At 38.6% G+C, this 18,988-nt stretch overlaps 1 protein-coding gene across 2 annotated transcripts in view; it reads right to left on the reverse strand.

Moving 5' to 3' along the window:
• The window catches only part of RIMBP2 (RIMS binding protein 2), a 1,089,352-nt gene that overhangs the window by 378,899 nt on the left and 691,465 nt on the right, over positions 1–18,988 (reverse strand). For both annotated transcript variants that reach the window (XM_053701856.1, XM_053701857.1), the window contains one exon: positions 15,615–15,737. In XM_053701856.1, the coding sequence (XP_053557831.1) occupies positions 15,615–15,737 (123 nt within the window). The remainder of the gene's footprint in view (positions 1–15,614; positions 15,738–18,988) is intronic.

Genomic DNA, 18,988 nt, shown 5'->3' on the forward strand with positions numbered 1-18,988 from the left:
CATAGCTTTTCTATAAAGATATATGACAAAATATAGGTAAAGAAGCTATTTGTAAAAATTTGATATACTCAAGTAAGTAAAATGGATCATTGAAAGACATTAAAGGGGATAAAGATTTACAGTATAATGTCCCTTTAAGACCACCATCGAATAACTATATGTTATATGTGCTTGGGTCATGGTTAGTACATTGGAGCTGGTCAGGAAATCTCTTGACTTGGCTACTATCAATACAGAAAGAAAACGAAAGGAAGCGCTGGCCTCAGCATGGCTGGCTTGGTCTACCAGGACACCAAAAGATTTCCAGTGGGCTGCAGCTGCTGGTGAGGTGATGCAGTGATAACACCTCTCTTTTCTCCTATGGGCTATACATATTAAGGTCATATAATATTTCATTATGAATTTTATTTCATAGACCACACACTATTTAGTAGCCCTCCTTTGAATGGTTTCTAGTCTCTAGTTAAGTCACATTGTGAGACAGAGTGATGATCGGTTTTGAGAGTCTTCTCCAAATCACACTATGGATAATCATTTTCATACTGGGAAAGGGAGTCATTGGTTATATGTGCCTATATAACAATAATATGTTTGTTTGTTTTTTAATCTAAACTGATATGTCATTCTGAATAAAATATTGGAGGAAGGTGTATCCCAGAAATCCCCTTGACAAAAATGGTGTGTGTGCATTCTACAGACTCAACGAAAGATAGCGCTGGTCTTCAAATTCTCCAGGGCTGCTTTTTATTCCCAGTACTTTGCCTTTGCAGCAAATAAAATAAATGCAAAATGAACAAATATTAAACACAACGGGTAACTGTAATGTGCAATATTTATACTTATGTCTAGTTGTTCAATGAGCTTTGATCTCTGTCAACAGAAACATCAGCCGAACTAACCAGAAAGTTATCAGTGATAGTTTCATGTGAGTGGATAACTGGAGAATAGCTAAAACAGAGCCAATGTACATAATGCTAGCAGAAATACAGCTGGTAACTACAGGCCAATACTATTAGCATAATTTGTGGGGAAATTCATGGAAATACATTAGAAAGAAGAATAACTGCATAAGTAAATCAAAGAACTTACAAGATCAAAGACAGCAGTGACTTGCTTCAGGGAGATTATGTCAGACTAATATATTTTTTTAAGCCAACAGTCATGGACCTTCACACAGAAGAAACATATATCTAGATTTTAATAAATCTCTTGACACCATAGAGCATAAAATAATAATAAAAATGTAACATATCGCATTGAGCTAACGTATTTAAGTGATGAAAGCTGTGTAGTGTTGTGATAACGGGTTAAAATTAAGGGAAGCAAAGGCTACTGGGCAAGGCAATCTGTTTATTGTTTATTAGTTACTAATGTTCCTCAATGAACAGTTTTTTCACATTGCACAACACCGATGTTAAATTAAATGAAGACAAATCTAGGGTCTCACATACAGTGTATGCAAGATTATTGGAATACATATCTATAAGGAGGAACACAATGATTGTTCAATGACTGTTAGCCTTTATACTGTAGCTAGCTGGTGATGCCTAGCTGCCTCCTAGAGAAAGGAATGCCCTGATCATGTAAAAATGATTGCTAGAACCCTATTTAATTACTTAGATCTGCAGAGGTGCAACCTCAGCACCAAGGAAAATCAAACCTACTTACCCTAACTGACTTGAGTGGTCATCATGTTGTATTTTGTAGATCAATGGTCTCATGCACACTTTGTAAAAGTGCCACACTATACTCTGACCTCACAGATACATAGTTTCAGTTTTCTCTTGCATGTTAAGGAGAAATAATTAATCATTAAAATAAAACTATGTAAACTATGGAGGGAATGTATTTTGGCATACCACTGAAGCTATTTACCCATCATGGGGTCCCATTTATGATGAACCTATCATGAACCTCATCCACCCGGCCTTGCTGCGAGCATGGCAGAATCTGCTACCCACATTTAACATTGCACAAGCCGCTAATTGTGCAATGCTGCCTTCTGCTCACATATGGCCAATCACATAAGAGCAGGGCCCCTCAATCATCTGGATCAGGATGATTGAAATTCGCCACACTTTAGGTGGCGGAGAGTTTAAGTAGCAGCATATATATACATATATATGTGTTGCAATGTTGTGGGTGCACCTATTTCTTACCGTATAATATTGGGCTCAGCTTTCTCCTGGAATCAAGTGGTTTTCCCCTCCCTATCATTCCCGAACAAGTTCAGTTTGCACAATAGTTTGTAGATTGCATTAAGGATTCAGCTTCCTTAGGGTTGCTTAGTTTCATGCTTGCACTAAACTTTGAGTAAGTTCATGACTGTAATTTTACTCCCCCAGGGTGAGTGCATGTGGAAAGGCTAGCGTTATACTGGTCCCTACTGGCCTGGGATTTATATGTTTTCATAATAGCTGGCGGGGTCAGAGCCCAATTTTTATGCCAGGGTGGGGCGAGCTAATGAGAGGGGCATGATACTTCAGGTCAGAGTCTGGAGTGCCCCTCCTCTGCTGACCTAAGCTTCAGAGGATGTCTCACATAAATAGGCTTGGCAGGTGTCCCACAGAATTGATATATTATATCAAATCAAAAAGTCCAGACAGGCACTCTCTGGATTTTAATGTAATCACACCCTTATTGACTAGACTTCTGATATCTTTGTATGACATTGGCCTGTTGCCAGATTATGGTGTTGATCACAATACTTTGAAAAAAATATATAGTTTGACTGACTAAACAAGCAAAAATGGTTATTTAATTTACCCATAAATCTAGATTTTTTTACCCTAGGGTAAAAAAGCACCCTTTCCACATGTGACATTGTAAATAATAGAATCCAAACCAGAACCAAACAAGATATTTCCTTGGAAAGACAAGGACAACAGTCTGGACTTTGAGACCATATCTGCAGACCAAGATTTATGCCACAGGGCCCTTCTGGTAAGGAGGACCAACAAAGCCATATTCTTAGCATTAATGCAAATAATTTAAATTACAGCATCACAAATAAAGGAATTAAAAAAGAAAAAAAATCGCCCAAAAGGGATGCAGCTCCCGCAACGCAAGCAATGCCCACAGCTCTGACAAAAAAGTTTTTAGAAAAAGGATATGATAAACAACTACTAGACAATGCGAAAGCAAAGGTCCTACAAATGGACAGGACTCAACTTATAAAAGGACAAAATAAGAATAAGAGCAAAGCTAGGAATAACTATGAGGAAGGGAATGTTAAATTCATTACTAGATATAATAATCAACATCAACAAATCAAAAGAATCTTGGGCAAACACTGGGAAGTATTAAAATTAGATCCTGTGCTCCACAATGTTTTAGGGGACAAACCAGAGGTTATTTTTAAAAAAAGCAAGGATATCAAAAATTACCTAGCCCCTACTAAACTAAGACATAAAGCAAACAATGGAACACTGACTAATTGGTGTGGGGGACAGGTAGGGCTGTATCCTTGTAAAGCTATAGAGTGTGTCATGTGCCCTCTCATAGATACACAACATACTAGTTTCTCAAATTCAGATGGTAATCACACTTACAAATGCAAATATAGATGTACTTGCCACTCTACGTATGTAGTATACCTACTCACTTGCAAATGTGGCAAAATCTATGTAGGAAGAACTAAAAGAAAAATAAAGTATAGATTGAGAGAACATATTAGGAACATAGAGTCAGGTTTTGATAATCATAGTGTATCTTATCATTTTAAAGTATGTCACAATCAGAACCCTAATGAGCTTAGCATTAAAATTATTGAATGGGTTGCACCAGACAAATGGGATACCAACAGACTGCTGAAGTTAAGGCAAAGGGAAACCTTTTGGATAAAAACACTAGACTGTCTGGAACCCAAAGGGTTAAATATAGAATTAGATATCCAGGCTTTTTTATGAAATTAACCATTCTTTTTATCATATTTAATTGTTGTGGTAGTTCTATGTATTTTAACTATTTTATATATATATATATAATCATCTTGGAGTATTATTAATTTGTGTTCATGTTTCATAGTTTTTTGCATATATTTTAAAATTTGGCATAGATGTATTAATTGCAATTATTGTATTATCAATATAGAACCTGATATTTTTGCTGCTATATTTAATGCCATTGTTTTTTAAAAAATGTTTTTATCAATTATTATGCATTTACAATTGTATCAACTATTTTCCATTCTTTGCCCTTTATATACCCTTATATGTAACACTTATTAATTAATTGGGATCAATTACGCTTACACCATCAAGGGTATATAATGCGCAAATATGTGTAGCTAAGCATTCTTGACAAAGTCTCGACGATACGAGACGAAACGCGTAGAATTTGCTTAGCTCTTTTGACCCCTGGCGGGATCCGTAGTCCAGGAGTTGTCAGTGATCCAGTACTCCTTGAGACGGCTACAGGAAACGTCATCAGCCCCGCGACTGCAGAGCGGGTGTGTTCGTTTGCAAAGCCGGCAACGTGAACTGACCTGTGATACATCCTTGGAAACACTGCCATAAGGATCGGTTTTTGGGACCTAGCAATCGGCTATTATATGCATAAATTTATGCACTATCTTTTTATCTTGTTGGGGACCCTGGAGTTTACCCCTACTTTGGAGGAGCAGCGACCATTCACTTTATTTTACAATACATTATTTAATACTCCTGATATGCAAAGACTGTAAGTAATTTATCAAAACGGACTATATATATATGATCTTTTCCTGGACTGAAGTTTTTTAATTATTTATACTATTGTTATTTTTTTATGTACTAGGGTATGTATATTATGTCATTTAGTACTTTTGATATTCAGGCTTGATTTTTATCCTTATTTTATTCTAAGTTAGCGCCCGGTTGTGTGTCACTCTGTTGCACACATATCCTGTTTTTGGTTTGTAATGCCCACAGCTGGTTGAAATAATTGACCCCTTGAAAGAATACTTTCCTTAAAAAACTTTCTAGTTTCCTATGCATTGGGGTTCTTTGAAAGAAGTGCTATCCTCTTTGGCAAAAAGAAACAATCCCCTGAGTAGAAATTGCTCCATCTAACTTTGGAATAGTTTCCAAAGGTTCTAAGTTAGCATTTGGAACCGGAAACATTTTTTTAAATTTTGTAGAAGGAATAAACGGAAGTCCAGGCTTGTCCCATTCCTTGGAAATAATTTCTGAAACCGCTACATGATAGTCCAGGGACAAGGTTTTAGCTTAAAAATAATATCAAGTTGTTGAATAGTCTTATCCTGAGCAGGTCTAGGATCCTTGATCACTAAAGTCTGCATAATTACTTTGAGCAGAGACTGCAAATGTTTAACCTTAAAAGGAACTGTCCACTCCAGAATTTGTTTAAAAAGATAGGTAATCGTTTTATTACCCATTTCCCAGTTTTGCATAACGGTTATATTAAAATACTTTTTACCTCTGTGATTACATTGTATCTAAGCCATTGCAAACTGCCCATTTATTTCAGTTCTTTTGACAGACTTGTATTTTAGCCAATCAGTGCTCACTCATAAATAACTCCACGGGAGTTAGCACAATGTTATCTATATGGTCCACATGAACTAGTGCTGTCAAGCTTTGAACAATTTTCAAATAAGAGGCGGCCTTCAAGGGCTTAGAAATTAGCATATGAGCCTACCTAGGTTTAGCTTTCAACAAAGAATACCAGGAGTACAAAGCAAATGTGTTGCTAAAACTAAATTAGAAAATTGTTTAAAATTGCATGCCCTATCTGAATCATGAAAGTTTAATTTTGACTAGACTGTCCTTATAGAGAAAAACGATACCTCTTCAGATTCCTGATCTGATAACTCATCAGAATTGACATCCTATTGACAAAGTAAACCTTCAGAGTCAGACATCTGAACTGGTTTGGTAGAATCAGAAACTAGAGTAACATCACCTCTAGTAAAAGAACTAGAGGGGAAAATGCATAAGTTTACACTTACTTGAACCTTCATAGCAGCCAACACCTCAGATATAGCAAACTTAAAGTATTCCTTAAATTCTGAAGAAAAATCAGTAGAACCTCCCTGAGTAGTATTCATTGATTGTGGGCAGACTGTATTAATAGCAGAAGCAGTAGACATTTTAGACTGTAATACAAAATGTAAACATGAATTGCAAAGCTGAACTGGAGGGCAGATAGTGATCAATTTGCAAAGCATGCATTTATTTAGAGGTAAAATAAAATCTGAAGATCTACTCTCTAATGGGTCTAACCCAGGAGGGACAGTTCCAGTAGCTCCATAATGTATATGGCAATAAACAGCACAATAAACAGACATCTTTGCCTCCAGCTGGTGGCCAGGTGAAGAATTCCCAACAGTAAAGAATTGTGGCCTCTCCCCACCTTAGAAAGTTATTTAGCACACCACTTGTAATCTAGCCCCATGTTTTTAACCCACTAATCCTCAAACTTTAGATCAAAATATGTGAAGACTAAATAGTCCTTCATATTCTTATCTACCATCAAAAACAAAATCTATGCTTACCTGATAAATTTATTTATTTCTTGACACGGTGAGTCCACGGATCAACATCAATTACTGTTGGGAATATCACTCCTGGCCAGCAGGAGGAGGCAAAGAGCACCACAGGAAAGCGGTTAAATATCACTCCCCTACCCACAATCCCCCAGTCATTCGACCAAAGGGAAAGGAGAGAAATGAAGTAACACAAGATGCAGTGGTGCTTGAGGTTTATATAAAAAGAAACTGTCTGAATACAGGGTGGGCCACGGACTCACCGTGCCAAGAAATAAATACATTTATCAGGTAAGCATAAATTTTGTTTTCTTTCTAATGACACGGTGAGTCCACGGATCATCATCAATTACTGACATAGATGATAACGGAGGACATAGATGATAACGGAGGGACAAGACAGGAACCTAAACAGAAGGCACCACTGCTTGAAGAACCTTTCTCCCAAAAGAAGCCTCAGCCGAGGCAAAAGTATCGAATTTATAGAATTTGGAAAAAGTGTGCAAAGATGACCAAGTTGCAGCCTTGCAAATCTGAAACTTCATTTTAAAAGGCCCAAGAAGAAGAAACAGCCCTTGTGGAATGAGCTGTGATTTTCTCAGGAGGTTGCTCTCCAGCAGTCTCATATGCCAAGCGAATAACGCTCTTCAGCCAAAGGGAAAGTGAAGTAGCCATAGCTTTCTGATCCTTGCATTTCCCAGAAAAGCAAACAAACAATGCAGAAGACTGCCGAAAGTACTTAGTTGCCTGCAAATACATTTTTTGCGCTCGCACAACATCCAGAATATGCAACAAGCATTCTTTGTGAGAAGAAGGATTAGGACACAAAGAAGGTACAACGATTTCCTGATTAATATTCTTGACCGAAACAACCCTGGGCAGAAAATCAAAAGGGGAATCACACTGTAAAACAGAGAGTTCAGAAACTCTCTGAGCAGAGGAAATAGCAACAAGAAATAAAACTTTCCAAGATAACAACTTAATATCTAAAGAATGCATAGGCTCAAACGGAGCCTGTTGTAAAACTTTAAGAACAAGGTTAAGACTTCATGGAGGAGTAACAGTTTTAAATACAGGCCAAATTCTAACCAAGGCCTGACAAAATGAAGCGCTTATGTAACAAAATAGACACAGAAATCTGACCCTTTAGAGTACTTGCCGACAAACCCTTCTACAGACCATCCTGGAGAAAGGACAAAATCCTAGGAATCCTTACTCTACTCCAAGAGTATCCTTTGGATTCACACCAATACAAGTATTTACACCAGATCTTATGGTAAATCCTGCGAGTCACAGGCTTACGAGCCTGAATCAAGGTCTCAATGACCGACTCTGAAAATCCTTGCTTAGATAAAACTAAGCGTTCAATCTCCAAGCAGTCAGCTTCAGAGAAAATGAGATTTGGATAAAGGAAGGAACCCTAAAGAAGAATGTCCTTCCTCAGAGGCAGTCTCCAAGGTGGAAAGGATGACATTTTCACTAGGTCTGCATACCAAATCCTGTGAGGCCATGCCAGGACTATGAGAATTACAGACGCCCTCACCTGCTTGATTCGAGCAATGACTCTTGGAAGCATAGTGAACGGAGAAAACAGGTATGCTAGACTGAAGTTCCAAGGAACTGCCAGAGCATTGATCAGAAATGCCTGCGGATCTCTTGACCTCGAGCCGTATCTCGGAAGTTTGGCATTCTGACGAGAAGCCATGAGATCCAACTCCGGCTGCCCCCACTTGAGGGTCAAGCTGGAAAATGCATCCGAATGAAGTTCCCACTCCCTGGGATGAAAAGTCTGTCTGCTCAGAAAATCCACTTCCCAATTGTCCACTCCAGAGATGTGGATCGCAGAAAGACAGCAGTTGTAGGTCTCCTCCCACTGAATAATTTGGGCCACCTCTGTCATGGCCAAGGAACTCCGAGTTTCCCCCTGGTGGTTGATGTAGGCCACAGAGGTTATGTTGTCCGACTGGAATCTGATAAACCGGGCTAAGGCTAACTGAGGCCAGGCCAGAAGAGCATTGAAGATTGCTCTCAGCTCCAAGATGTTTATGGGCAGGACTGACTCCTCCTGGGTCCATAAGCCCTGAGCCTTCAATGCTGCTCCCCAACCTAGAAGGCTGGCATCCGTGGTCACAATCACCCAGGAAGCTCTGCGGAAGCAAGTACCCTGGGAGAGATGATCCTGAGAAAGCCACCATGGAAGAGAGTCTATTGAGATCTGATCTAGATCTACATGCAGAGACAGGTCCGTATAGTCCCCGTTCCATTGTCTGAGAATGCATAACTGCAGAGGTCTGAGATGGAACCGAGCAAACAGAATGATGTCCATGGAAGCCACCACCAGACCAATTACCTACATTGAGCCACTGACGGCCGTGGAGAGGACTGAAGGGCAAGACAAGAGTTGAAAATATTTCTTTTTCTGACCTCCGTCAGAAAAATCTTCATTAACAGAAAGTCTATTATGGTCCCCAAAAATATGACTCTTGTAGCTGGAACCAGAGAACTTTTTTCCCTATTCACCTTCCATCCATGGGATCGAAGAAAAGACAACAAGATCTCCGTATGAGATTCTGCTTGTTGAAAATATGGCGCCTGAACCAGAATGTTGTCCAGATAAGGTGCCACTGCAATGCCCCGAGATCGAAGCACAGCTAAAAGAGCCCAGAGAAACTTGTTTAAACATTTTAGATCTAGGCTTGGTCGAAAAGTTCCCTTCTTTTTGGGAACTATGAACAGATTCAAGAAAAATCCTAGACCCCTTTCCTGAAAGGGAACTGGGACTATTACTCCCAGGGCGGCAAGGTCCTTGACACAATGTAAGAATGCCTCTTTTTTTTTCTGGAGAGGAGAAACCTGCCTCTGGGAGGAAAAAAATTGAAGTAAATTTTGTATCCATGGGAGACAATGTCCACCATCCAGGGATCCAGTACATCTCTTATTCAAGCCTGGGAAAAAAGAGAGTCTGCCCCCTACTAGATCTGCTCCCGGAGGGGGGGGGGGGGCAACCCTTCATGCTGACTTGGAATCAGCTGAAGGCTTTTTAGATTGCTTTCCCTTATTCCAGGACTGGTTGGGCTTCCAGGAAGGCTTGGCTTGATCTTGCTTGGAGGAAGGGGAGGAAGACTTGCCTTTAAAGTTACGAAAGGAACAAAAATTACTCTGACGTCCCTTCTGCTTATTCTTTTTATCTTGAGGAAGAAAAGAACCCTTCCCTCCAGTAATATCTGAGATAATTTCCGCCAAACCAGGTCCAAACAAGGTCTTACCCTTGTAAGGAATAGCCATGATCTTAGATTTAGATGAAACATCCGCAGACCAGGACTTCAACCACAAGGCCCTGCGGGCTAAGATCACAAAACCAGAAATTTTGGCTCCCAGTTTAATAACCTGTAAGGAAGCATCTGTAATGAAGGAATTGGCTAACTTGAGAGTCTTAAACCTGTCCTGGGTCTCATCAAGAGGGTCATCCGTCTAAACAGATTCAGACAACGCATCAAACCAGTAAGCTGCAGTGCTGGTAACAGTGGCGATACACACCGCAGGTTGCCATTGTAGACCCTGGTGGACATACATCTTTTTTATTAAAGCCTGCAATGTTTTATCCATTGGATCTTTAAAAGAACAACTATCCTCTATGGGAATAGTAGTCCTCTTGGCCAAAGTGGAGATCGCTCCTTCTACCTTAGGAACCGTCTGCCACGACTCCTTAATAGAATCCGCTATAGGAAACATCTTCTTAAAAATAGGAGATGGAGAAAAGGGAATAGCAGGTCTTTCCCATTCTCAAGCAATAATCTCTGCAGCACAGTCAGGAACTGGAAAAACCTCCACCGTGGAGGGAACATCAAAGTATGTGTTCAATTTACTAGACTTTTTAGGATCGACTACGATAGTTGTGTCGGAGCCGTCCAAGGTAGCGAAAAACCTCCTTAAGTAATAAGCGAAGGTGTTCTAGCTTAAATCTGAAGGATAACACTTCAGCATCAGAAGAAGGAATTACACTGTCTGAGTATGAGATTTCCCACTCAGATGCTACCGACATGTCTTCTTCCTCAGGCTTATGGGAAGGGACAATCTGGATAGCCAGAACTTGATCAGAAACCTTACTGTTTCCTTAAATTTCCTTTTACGCCTTCCCTGCAACATGGGGAAAGTTGACAAGGCCTCAGATACCACAAGGGATACCTGGGAAGCAATGTCTTGTAGAGAAAATCCTACAGGATTGCAAGAGGAAACACAGGGCACTGTATGTGGAGACTGAAAAAGTTGGGACGCTTGAGGAGAAAGCTGCGGCATATCTGCAACAGGAGACACCTGAACAGCATTTGCCTGGGATAATGGTGGCTCATGGTCAAATATTTTATCTCTATAACTGAAAGTTCTCTCAATGCATGAGGAACAAAAAAGAACTGGGGGTTCCACCTGAGCATTAAACATAACTGACAAGCAGCAACTTCACCTGGGATAATGGTTTGAAAAGCCTCTTGATCCATCTTATGTAATAAATAAGGATAACGTGTAAAAATTCTTTATTTGAAAATAAAAAATAATGTGTACTGTGTCTTTAAATATAAATGTGTGTTAGCGCAACAAACCAAATAGACCTCAGGCTACTTATACACCTCAGCAGCTTTACTGAGGTGCCTACATGTCCTGCAGCTCATTTTCAAATACAGAGCGGTTACAGAGCCCTAACTGCCGAAAAAAACGGCTTACAACAGTGATCGCCATGACCAAAAGTTAAAGTATAAAAACTACTATAACACACTGAGTCACCATAAATCACCTCACAGTCTCAATGTCCAAACTGCCTAAAAGAAACGCCAAACATGAAGGTTTAATAAAGTCCCATATTAAATAAGAAAGCTTTTAGCTGTAACAAGTGCCAGCAATCTCCTTGCAAAAGAAAATTAAAATGGCACTTACCTGAAAGTGCTGTCCAGCAGCAGGACAGCTCACCTGGTTTGAGAGGGTGCAGCACCTCACATGGACCTGTGAAGAGAGAAAAACTGAGTAAATCTACTCAGGTTTTCTAGTTAGGGCAGCAGATTCTTAAGAAAACGCAGTGAGGATTGTACCTCACAAGTTCTCTAAAGCCACCACTGCCTTACTAAAGAGACTGATGTGGACTAGGATAGACCCCAGAAAAGGACAGTGTAAGCTTACTCTGCTAAAAAAAAAAAAATCTTGATTGAAGAAAACTTCTCATCAGACACCTAAACTTCACTGGGTAGGGGAGTGATATTTAACAGCTTTGCTGTGGTGCTCTTTGCCTCCTCCTGCTAGCCAGGAGTGATATTACCAACAGTAATTGATGATGATCCGTGGACTCACCGTGTCATTAGAAAGAAATACGTTTTTCTGTTTTCAGGATCTGCATATACCTCATATTTAATTACATAAATATAGAGCAGATAAACCTTCAGTAAGCCAAAGGCAAAGTGCCACACCATCATAATTCAGTACTCTTTACAAAACAGTTTGATGCCTCATTTTCATGTGTATTTGTGACTTATATTCCAATATACTGAGGTATATAGCAAACTGCTAAAACAATTAATACATAAAAGGGACACTAAACCCAAATTTTTTCTTTCATGATTCAGACAGAGCATGCAATTTTAAGCAACTGTATAATTTACTCCTATTATCAATTTTTATTCGTTCTCTTGCTATCTTTATTTAAAAAGAAGGAATGTGATGCATAGGAGACGGCCCATTTTTGGTTGAGAACCTGGGTTATGCTTGCTTATTGGTGGGTAAATGTAAGCCTCCAATAAGCAAGTGCTATCCATGGTGCTGAACCTAAAATGGGCTGGATGCTAAGATTTACATTCCTGCTTTTAAAATAAAGATAGCAAGATAACAAAGAAAAATTGATAATAGGCGTAAATTAGAAAGTTGGTTACAAATTTATTGCTCTATCGTTATCATGAAAGAATTTTTTTAAAATTAAAAATAAACATTCAAAAGAAAAACATGAAATATCATAGGTGTTATAAAGAAAATTTAAAATAAAATGTTCATAGAACTTGAAATAATTTGTTTTGTAAACTGAACATGTCCAAAAGTCGTATGCCAATTGCTTTATATGGGTGATAAGCTCAGGCTCCCCCAGCTCCGCGCTGCTGGCACAACCAATGGTACAACTCAACCGCACTCACTGACTGCCCGGTTATACCCACTTACCCCTCGCCTCTGCCCTTTCCACAAAAACGGTGGGCCTCCGGGAAGTGCCCACCTATACAATGTGTGCAGAATTATTAGGCAAATGAGTATTTTGACCACATCATCCTCTTTATGCATGTTGTCTTACTCCAAGCTGTATAGGCTCGAAAGCCTACTACCAATTAAGCATATTAGGTGATGTGCATCTCTGTAATGAGAAGGGGTGTGGTCTAATGACATCAACACCCTATATCAGGTGTGCATAATTATTAGGCAACTTCCTTTCCTTTGGCAAAATGGGTCAAAAGAAGGACTTGACAGGCTCAGAAAAGTCAAAAATAGTGAGATATCTTGCAGAGGGATGCAGCACTCTTAAAATTGCAAAGCTTCTGAAGCGTGATCATCAAACAATCAAGCGTTTCATTCAAAATAGTCAACAGGGTCGCAAGAAGCGTGTGGAAAAACCAAGGCGCAAAATAACTGCCCATGAACTGAGAAAAGTCAAGCGTGCAGCTGCCAAGATGCCACTTACCACCAGTTTGGCCATATTTCAGAGCTGCAACATCACTGGAGTGCCCAAAAGCACAAGGTGTGCAATACTCAGAGACATGGCCAAGGTAAGAAAGGCTGAAAGACGACCACCACTGAACAAGACACACAAGCTGAAACGTCAAGACTGGGCCAAGAAATATCTCAAGACTGATTTTTCTAAGGTTTTATGGACTGATGAAATGAGAGTGAGTCTTGATGGGCCAGATGGATGGTCCCGTGGCTGGATTGGTAAAGGGCAGAGAGCTCCAGTCCGACTCAGACGCCAGCAAGGTGGAGGTGGAGTACTGGTTTGGGCTGGTATCATAAAAGATGAGCTTGTGGGGCCTTTTCGGGTTGAGGATGGAGTCAAGCTCAACTCCCAGTCCTACTGCCAGTTTCTGGAAGACACCTTCTTCAAGCAGTGGTACAGGAAGAAGTCTGCATCCTTCAAGAAAAACATGATTTTCATGCAGGACAATGCTCCATCACACGCGTCCAAGTACTCCACAGCGTGGCTGGCAAGAAAGGGTATAAAAGAAGAAAATCTAATGACCTGGCCTCCTTGTTCACCTGATCTGAACCCCATTGAGAACCTGTGGTCCATCATCAAATGTGAGATTTACAAGGAGGGAAAACAGTACACCTCTCTGAACAGTGTCTGGGAGGCTGTGGTTGCTGCTGCACGCAATGTTGATGGTGAACAGATCAAAACACTGACAGAATCCATGGATGGCAGGCTTTTGAGTGTCCTTGCAAAGAAAGGTGGCTATATTGGTCACTGATTTGTTTTTGTTTTGTTTTTGAATGTCAGAAATGTATATTTGTGAATGTTGAGATGTTATATTGGTTTCACTGGTAAAAATAAATAATTGAAATGGGTATATATTTGTTTTTTGTTAAGTTGCCTAATAATTATGCACAGTAATAGTCACCTGCACACACAGATATCCCCCTAAAATAGCTATAACTAAAAACAAACTAAAAACTACTTCCAAAAATATTCAGCTTTGATATTAATGAGTTTTTTGGGTTCATTGAGAACATGGTTGTTGTTCAATAATAAAATTAATCCTCAAAAATACAACTTGCCTAATAATTCTGCACTCCCTGTATAACAATTTACTGGAGACACCAATGTTTAATATTGCATTTTATTTTTAAAGTTCATGTGTTTAAACTCGTACAGAGATGAGCAAAACTTGCACAAAAAGAAAATAATAATAATTAAATAAACAAAATTGTAACATAGGCAGTTGTTTGTGTGGTTTGCTTATATATAAAGTTCTGGATTATCTTAACCAATAGGTTAAAATTAGTTTTATGTATCAAAAGGTAAAAAGTGAAATTACATGACAAAATGTAAGGTCTCATGGAAAATGGAAAACACACGGAGTTTCCTGCTTACAGTTGTCACTCAATAGAACATAAATTCTTCTCCCCCAAAAATAAAAAAGGAAAGACTATGTTTTACTTGAGAATAGTCACAACTTCAAGCTTAAATTATATAAGAAGGCAGTACAGGTAGCCCTCAGTTTCCCCCGGGGTAAGGTTCCAGAAGGAATGGTTGTAAATCGAAACGGTTGTAAATTGAAACCCAGTTTATAATGTAAGTCAATGGGAAGTGAGGGAGATAGGTTCCAGGCCCCTCTCAAAATGGTCATAAGTAACACCTAATACATTATTTTTAAAGCTTTGAAATGAAGAGTTTAAATGCTAAACAGCATTATAAACCTAATAAAATAATCACACAACACAGAATATATAATTAAACTAAGTTAAATGAACAAAAACATTTGCTAAACAGCATTATAAACCTAATAAAATAATCACACAACACAGCTTTCATTTGCATTTTTCTGCAAACAGTTCTTTCTATGCATTCCAATCTGGACTGATTTATAGACAGGAAGGTCTTGTTCCTTTGAAATCTGATCGATAGCTCAGGTCTGGTTAAACTGATTAATTTCAGCTTGCTTGGCTTTGCTGCAACACAAGGGGATAGCTCCCCCTACTGGCTATTTTCATAAATGCACTGCTTCTCAATGCTTTTCAATAGCAGTCACATAACTGGAAAAAAGGTCGTTATTCTGAAACGGTGTAAACTGAACCGTTGTAAAACGAGGGCCATCTGTATTTTCTTTAAGCAAGCAGGATTGTAAGTGATTAAACCCTACCCCCATAAATGATTTGTGCAAGACTGTAGAACTGAAGTGTACACAAAGCAAGAGGTTGTAAAAGTTCTATACACTTATATCATCAACATAGAATCCAAATATCTTCTAAACACTTCCAGCATCAATACTGCTACTAAAATCTTCAATTCGGTGCAATATTGTGCTATTTTTTTGGACTAGCTCTGCAAATTATCAAATGCATATTACAGTTGTCAGACATGTTGTCAAAACAATCCAACACATTTTAACCTCACCTTTAGGACCTGCTCTAGGTTCTCCAGTTTGGCTTGGAGCTGGTATTTCTCCTTCACAGCCAAATCACGTTCTTTGGTGACTATGTTGAGGGTTTCTCTAAGTTGTTCATAATCCAACTTCACCTGAGATGGAAAATAAATAAACAGGTGGAATTATGAGAAAAGTAAAAAAATATGAGTGAGGCTGGAAAATATATATAAACATATAACTAAATTAAGGAAGAGAAGCAGGTAAACTCTTTCAAATACTTTAAGGGTTTTAATAAAGAAAAATGAAGCACATTTAAAATAATCATAACGATTATAACCAAAATTCATAATTATCAATGTCTCTAAACCACATACTTTTCTGCCTTAAACTATCTAGCACTCCAAAAATATCAGTCATGATACTTCCAAAGTTCTACCATCTTCTTCTGCACAAGGCCTATATATTACTATTTAGATTATAAACCTTCTAGAGAGCAGACCCATCTAAGCTTTCAATCTATCTGTCAATTCCCTGTACCCGCTGCATAGAGTTGCAGAATTTGTTTGTATTACAATTAAAGATAACAATCTGCTTAAACGTTTTAAAGACTCTATAATTCAGAAGAATTGAAATTTCAATAATTAATAAATACAGAGTACCGGAAAGCCTGTATAGCTCTCCTTGCTTTCATTCTATTTCTCTACATGCACAAACATATTCATATACACATAAAACCTAATTGAGTTTATCATCTTGTTTATATAGGATTGAAAGAGCTTTGTATGTTTGGGACAAAGAGAGCTCAATATGGGTTCTAAAATTTACAGGGACATAAAACCCAATTTTTTCCTTTATGATCAAAGAGAGAGCATGCAAGTGTAAACAACATTCCAGTTTACGTCTATTATCTAATTTGTTTCATTCTTTTGGTATTCCTTGTTGAGAAGCATACCTAGGTAGGCCAAGGAGCTTCTGAATATTGGCTCATATTAGTGGCTCAATCATGTGCTGTGCTGTTTCTTCAACAAGGGATGCCAATAGAATGAAACAATTTAGATAATAGAGAGTACAATTTGAAACAACTGTCCAATTGACTTCTAATTGAACCATCTGAACATTTTAAACACTCTTGTCCCTTAATAAAACTTGGAACCCATGAAAACACATTAAAATGACAAAACTACTACCTCGGATCATGTTCGCCGCACATTAATAAATGCCATGATACGCTGTCTGCATTTATCATTGCACAAGCATTTTACAAGAAATGCTTATGCAATGCCGCCCCCTGCTGATTCGCAACCAGGGGGTATATATCAACCTGATTGTATCTGATCGGGCTGATTGCTGTCCGCCGCCTTAGAGGTGGCGGACGAGTTAAGGAGCAGCGATCTTAAGACCGCTGCTTCTTAACTCCTGTTTCCGGCGAGCCTGAAGGCTCACGCGGAAACAGATGCATTGGGACGGATTGATGGCTTGATAAATCGGCCCTCATAGCTTTAGTGGAATAAACTTACACTTCAAAAGGTGTTAATACTCTCCTGTGCTCATGGGTCATCAGAAAAGCAGAGAGAATCCAAATAGCAGACATTTTTTAAGCCTTTTGCACATTGTTGAGTCAAGAATGAAGGGCTAAACTTGAGGAAAAGCAATAAGGTAGAAACTGTCTTATTATTTTAATTGATATATGTATTATATTTTAATATACATTTTATCTTTGAAGTTAGAGCCTCTTTAAACAAGATGTTTATGGAAGCACATTAATGTCTAAATCATGAAACAGTATTCAGAAATTGTGCCATATAAAAAGAGATTGATCTGCAAAGCAAGTTCGTGGCCGGAATGACTGCTGTGTACTTCTCTGATAAATGATTTATTATGGTACACCAAATTTGTCAGAGTACATATGCATATTGTTCTGGGATAACACAGAGCCCAATGTTTGTAAGGAGCATAAACAAAGTCCCCAGATACAGAAAGTTTAAAGATAGACAGGACTCCAAGAAAAACTACTTTCCCTTCATCTTAAAGGGGCAGTCTAGTCAAAATTAAACTTTCATGATTCAGATACGGCATGCAATTCTGGTATTCTTTGTTGAAAGCCAAACCTAGGTAGAGGCTCATATGCTAATTTAGCCCTTTAGCCTTTAGCCTTCTAAGCCCTTGAAGGTCCCCTCTTATCTCAGTGCATTTTTGAAAGTCTTTCACAGCTAGACAGCTCTAGTTCATGTGTGCCATATAGATAACAGTGTGCTCACTCCCATGGAGTTATTTATGAGTCAGCACTGATTGGCTAAAATGCAAGTCTGCCAAAAGAACTGAAATAAGGGGACAGTCTGCAGAGGCTTAGATACAAGATAATCACAGTGTTGGTTACGGAAAACTGCGGAATGGGTAATAAAGGGATTATCTATCTTTTAAACAATAAACATTTTCAAGTAGACTGTCCCTTTAATGTGATTCGGGCCAGTACCTACCAAAAATAAGTGGAAATCCCAAACCAGTTAGATGTCAGAAAATTACACGCTTAGGAGCCAACATCAGACATATAAAAACATGCAGTTTCTTAAATAACAAAATTGCATGTACTTATGTTCCTTAAAATCCATTTATCTTAAAAGAAATCCTATATACCTTGTTGTCCAGGTTCTTCCCCAAAACACAAAAATATATATTTTTAGGCATTAAAAAGAACAAAACACCAAGCATAGCCACACACGCATAATACAAACTTTCCATCACAAACACAATGAAGGGACTGGGAATACCTGAAAGTATTAGCTCACTGATAAATAACTCTGAGCTATGCGTTGTAGTAAAAGGATGAAGTAATTAGTGGCCCCCCAAAGATCAGTAATGTGTCCTGTTCTTTTTAATATTTTTATAAATGACTTGGAGGAAGAATTAAAGGGATAGAAAAGTCAAAATGAAACTTCCATGATTCAGATAGCGCTAAGCGATAAGTTTAATACACTTTTAAATTCACTTCTATATTCAAATTTGATTTGTTCTCTTGGTATCAATTGTTGAAAAATAATATGCACATATCCTACACTAGTGGGGGATAGCTGCTGATTGGTGCCTGCACACATTTGTGTCTTGTGATTGTCTAACTAGATGTGTTCAGCTAGCTGCCAATAGTGCAATGCTGTTCCTTCAGCAAAGGATACAAGATAATAAAGCAAATTTGATAATAGAAGTGAATTGGAAAGTTGTTTAAATATGTGTGTTCTATTAAAACAATGAAAGAAAATGTTGGAGTTTCCTGTACCTTTAAATACCAACATATCTATTTTTGCAGCTGATACAACGTTGTGTAAGAAGATTAGGTCAGTACAGGATGTAATTGCTTTGCAAGGGGATTTACAAAAATTGCAGGAATGGGCTGGTAGATAGCAAATGA

Source organism: Bombina bombina, chromosome 2, assembly GCF_027579735.1.
Source record: "Bombina bombina isolate aBomBom1 chromosome 2, aBomBom1.pri, whole genome shotgun sequence".
NCBI lineage: Eukaryota > Metazoa > Chordata > Amphibia > Anura > Bombinatoridae > Bombina > Bombina bombina.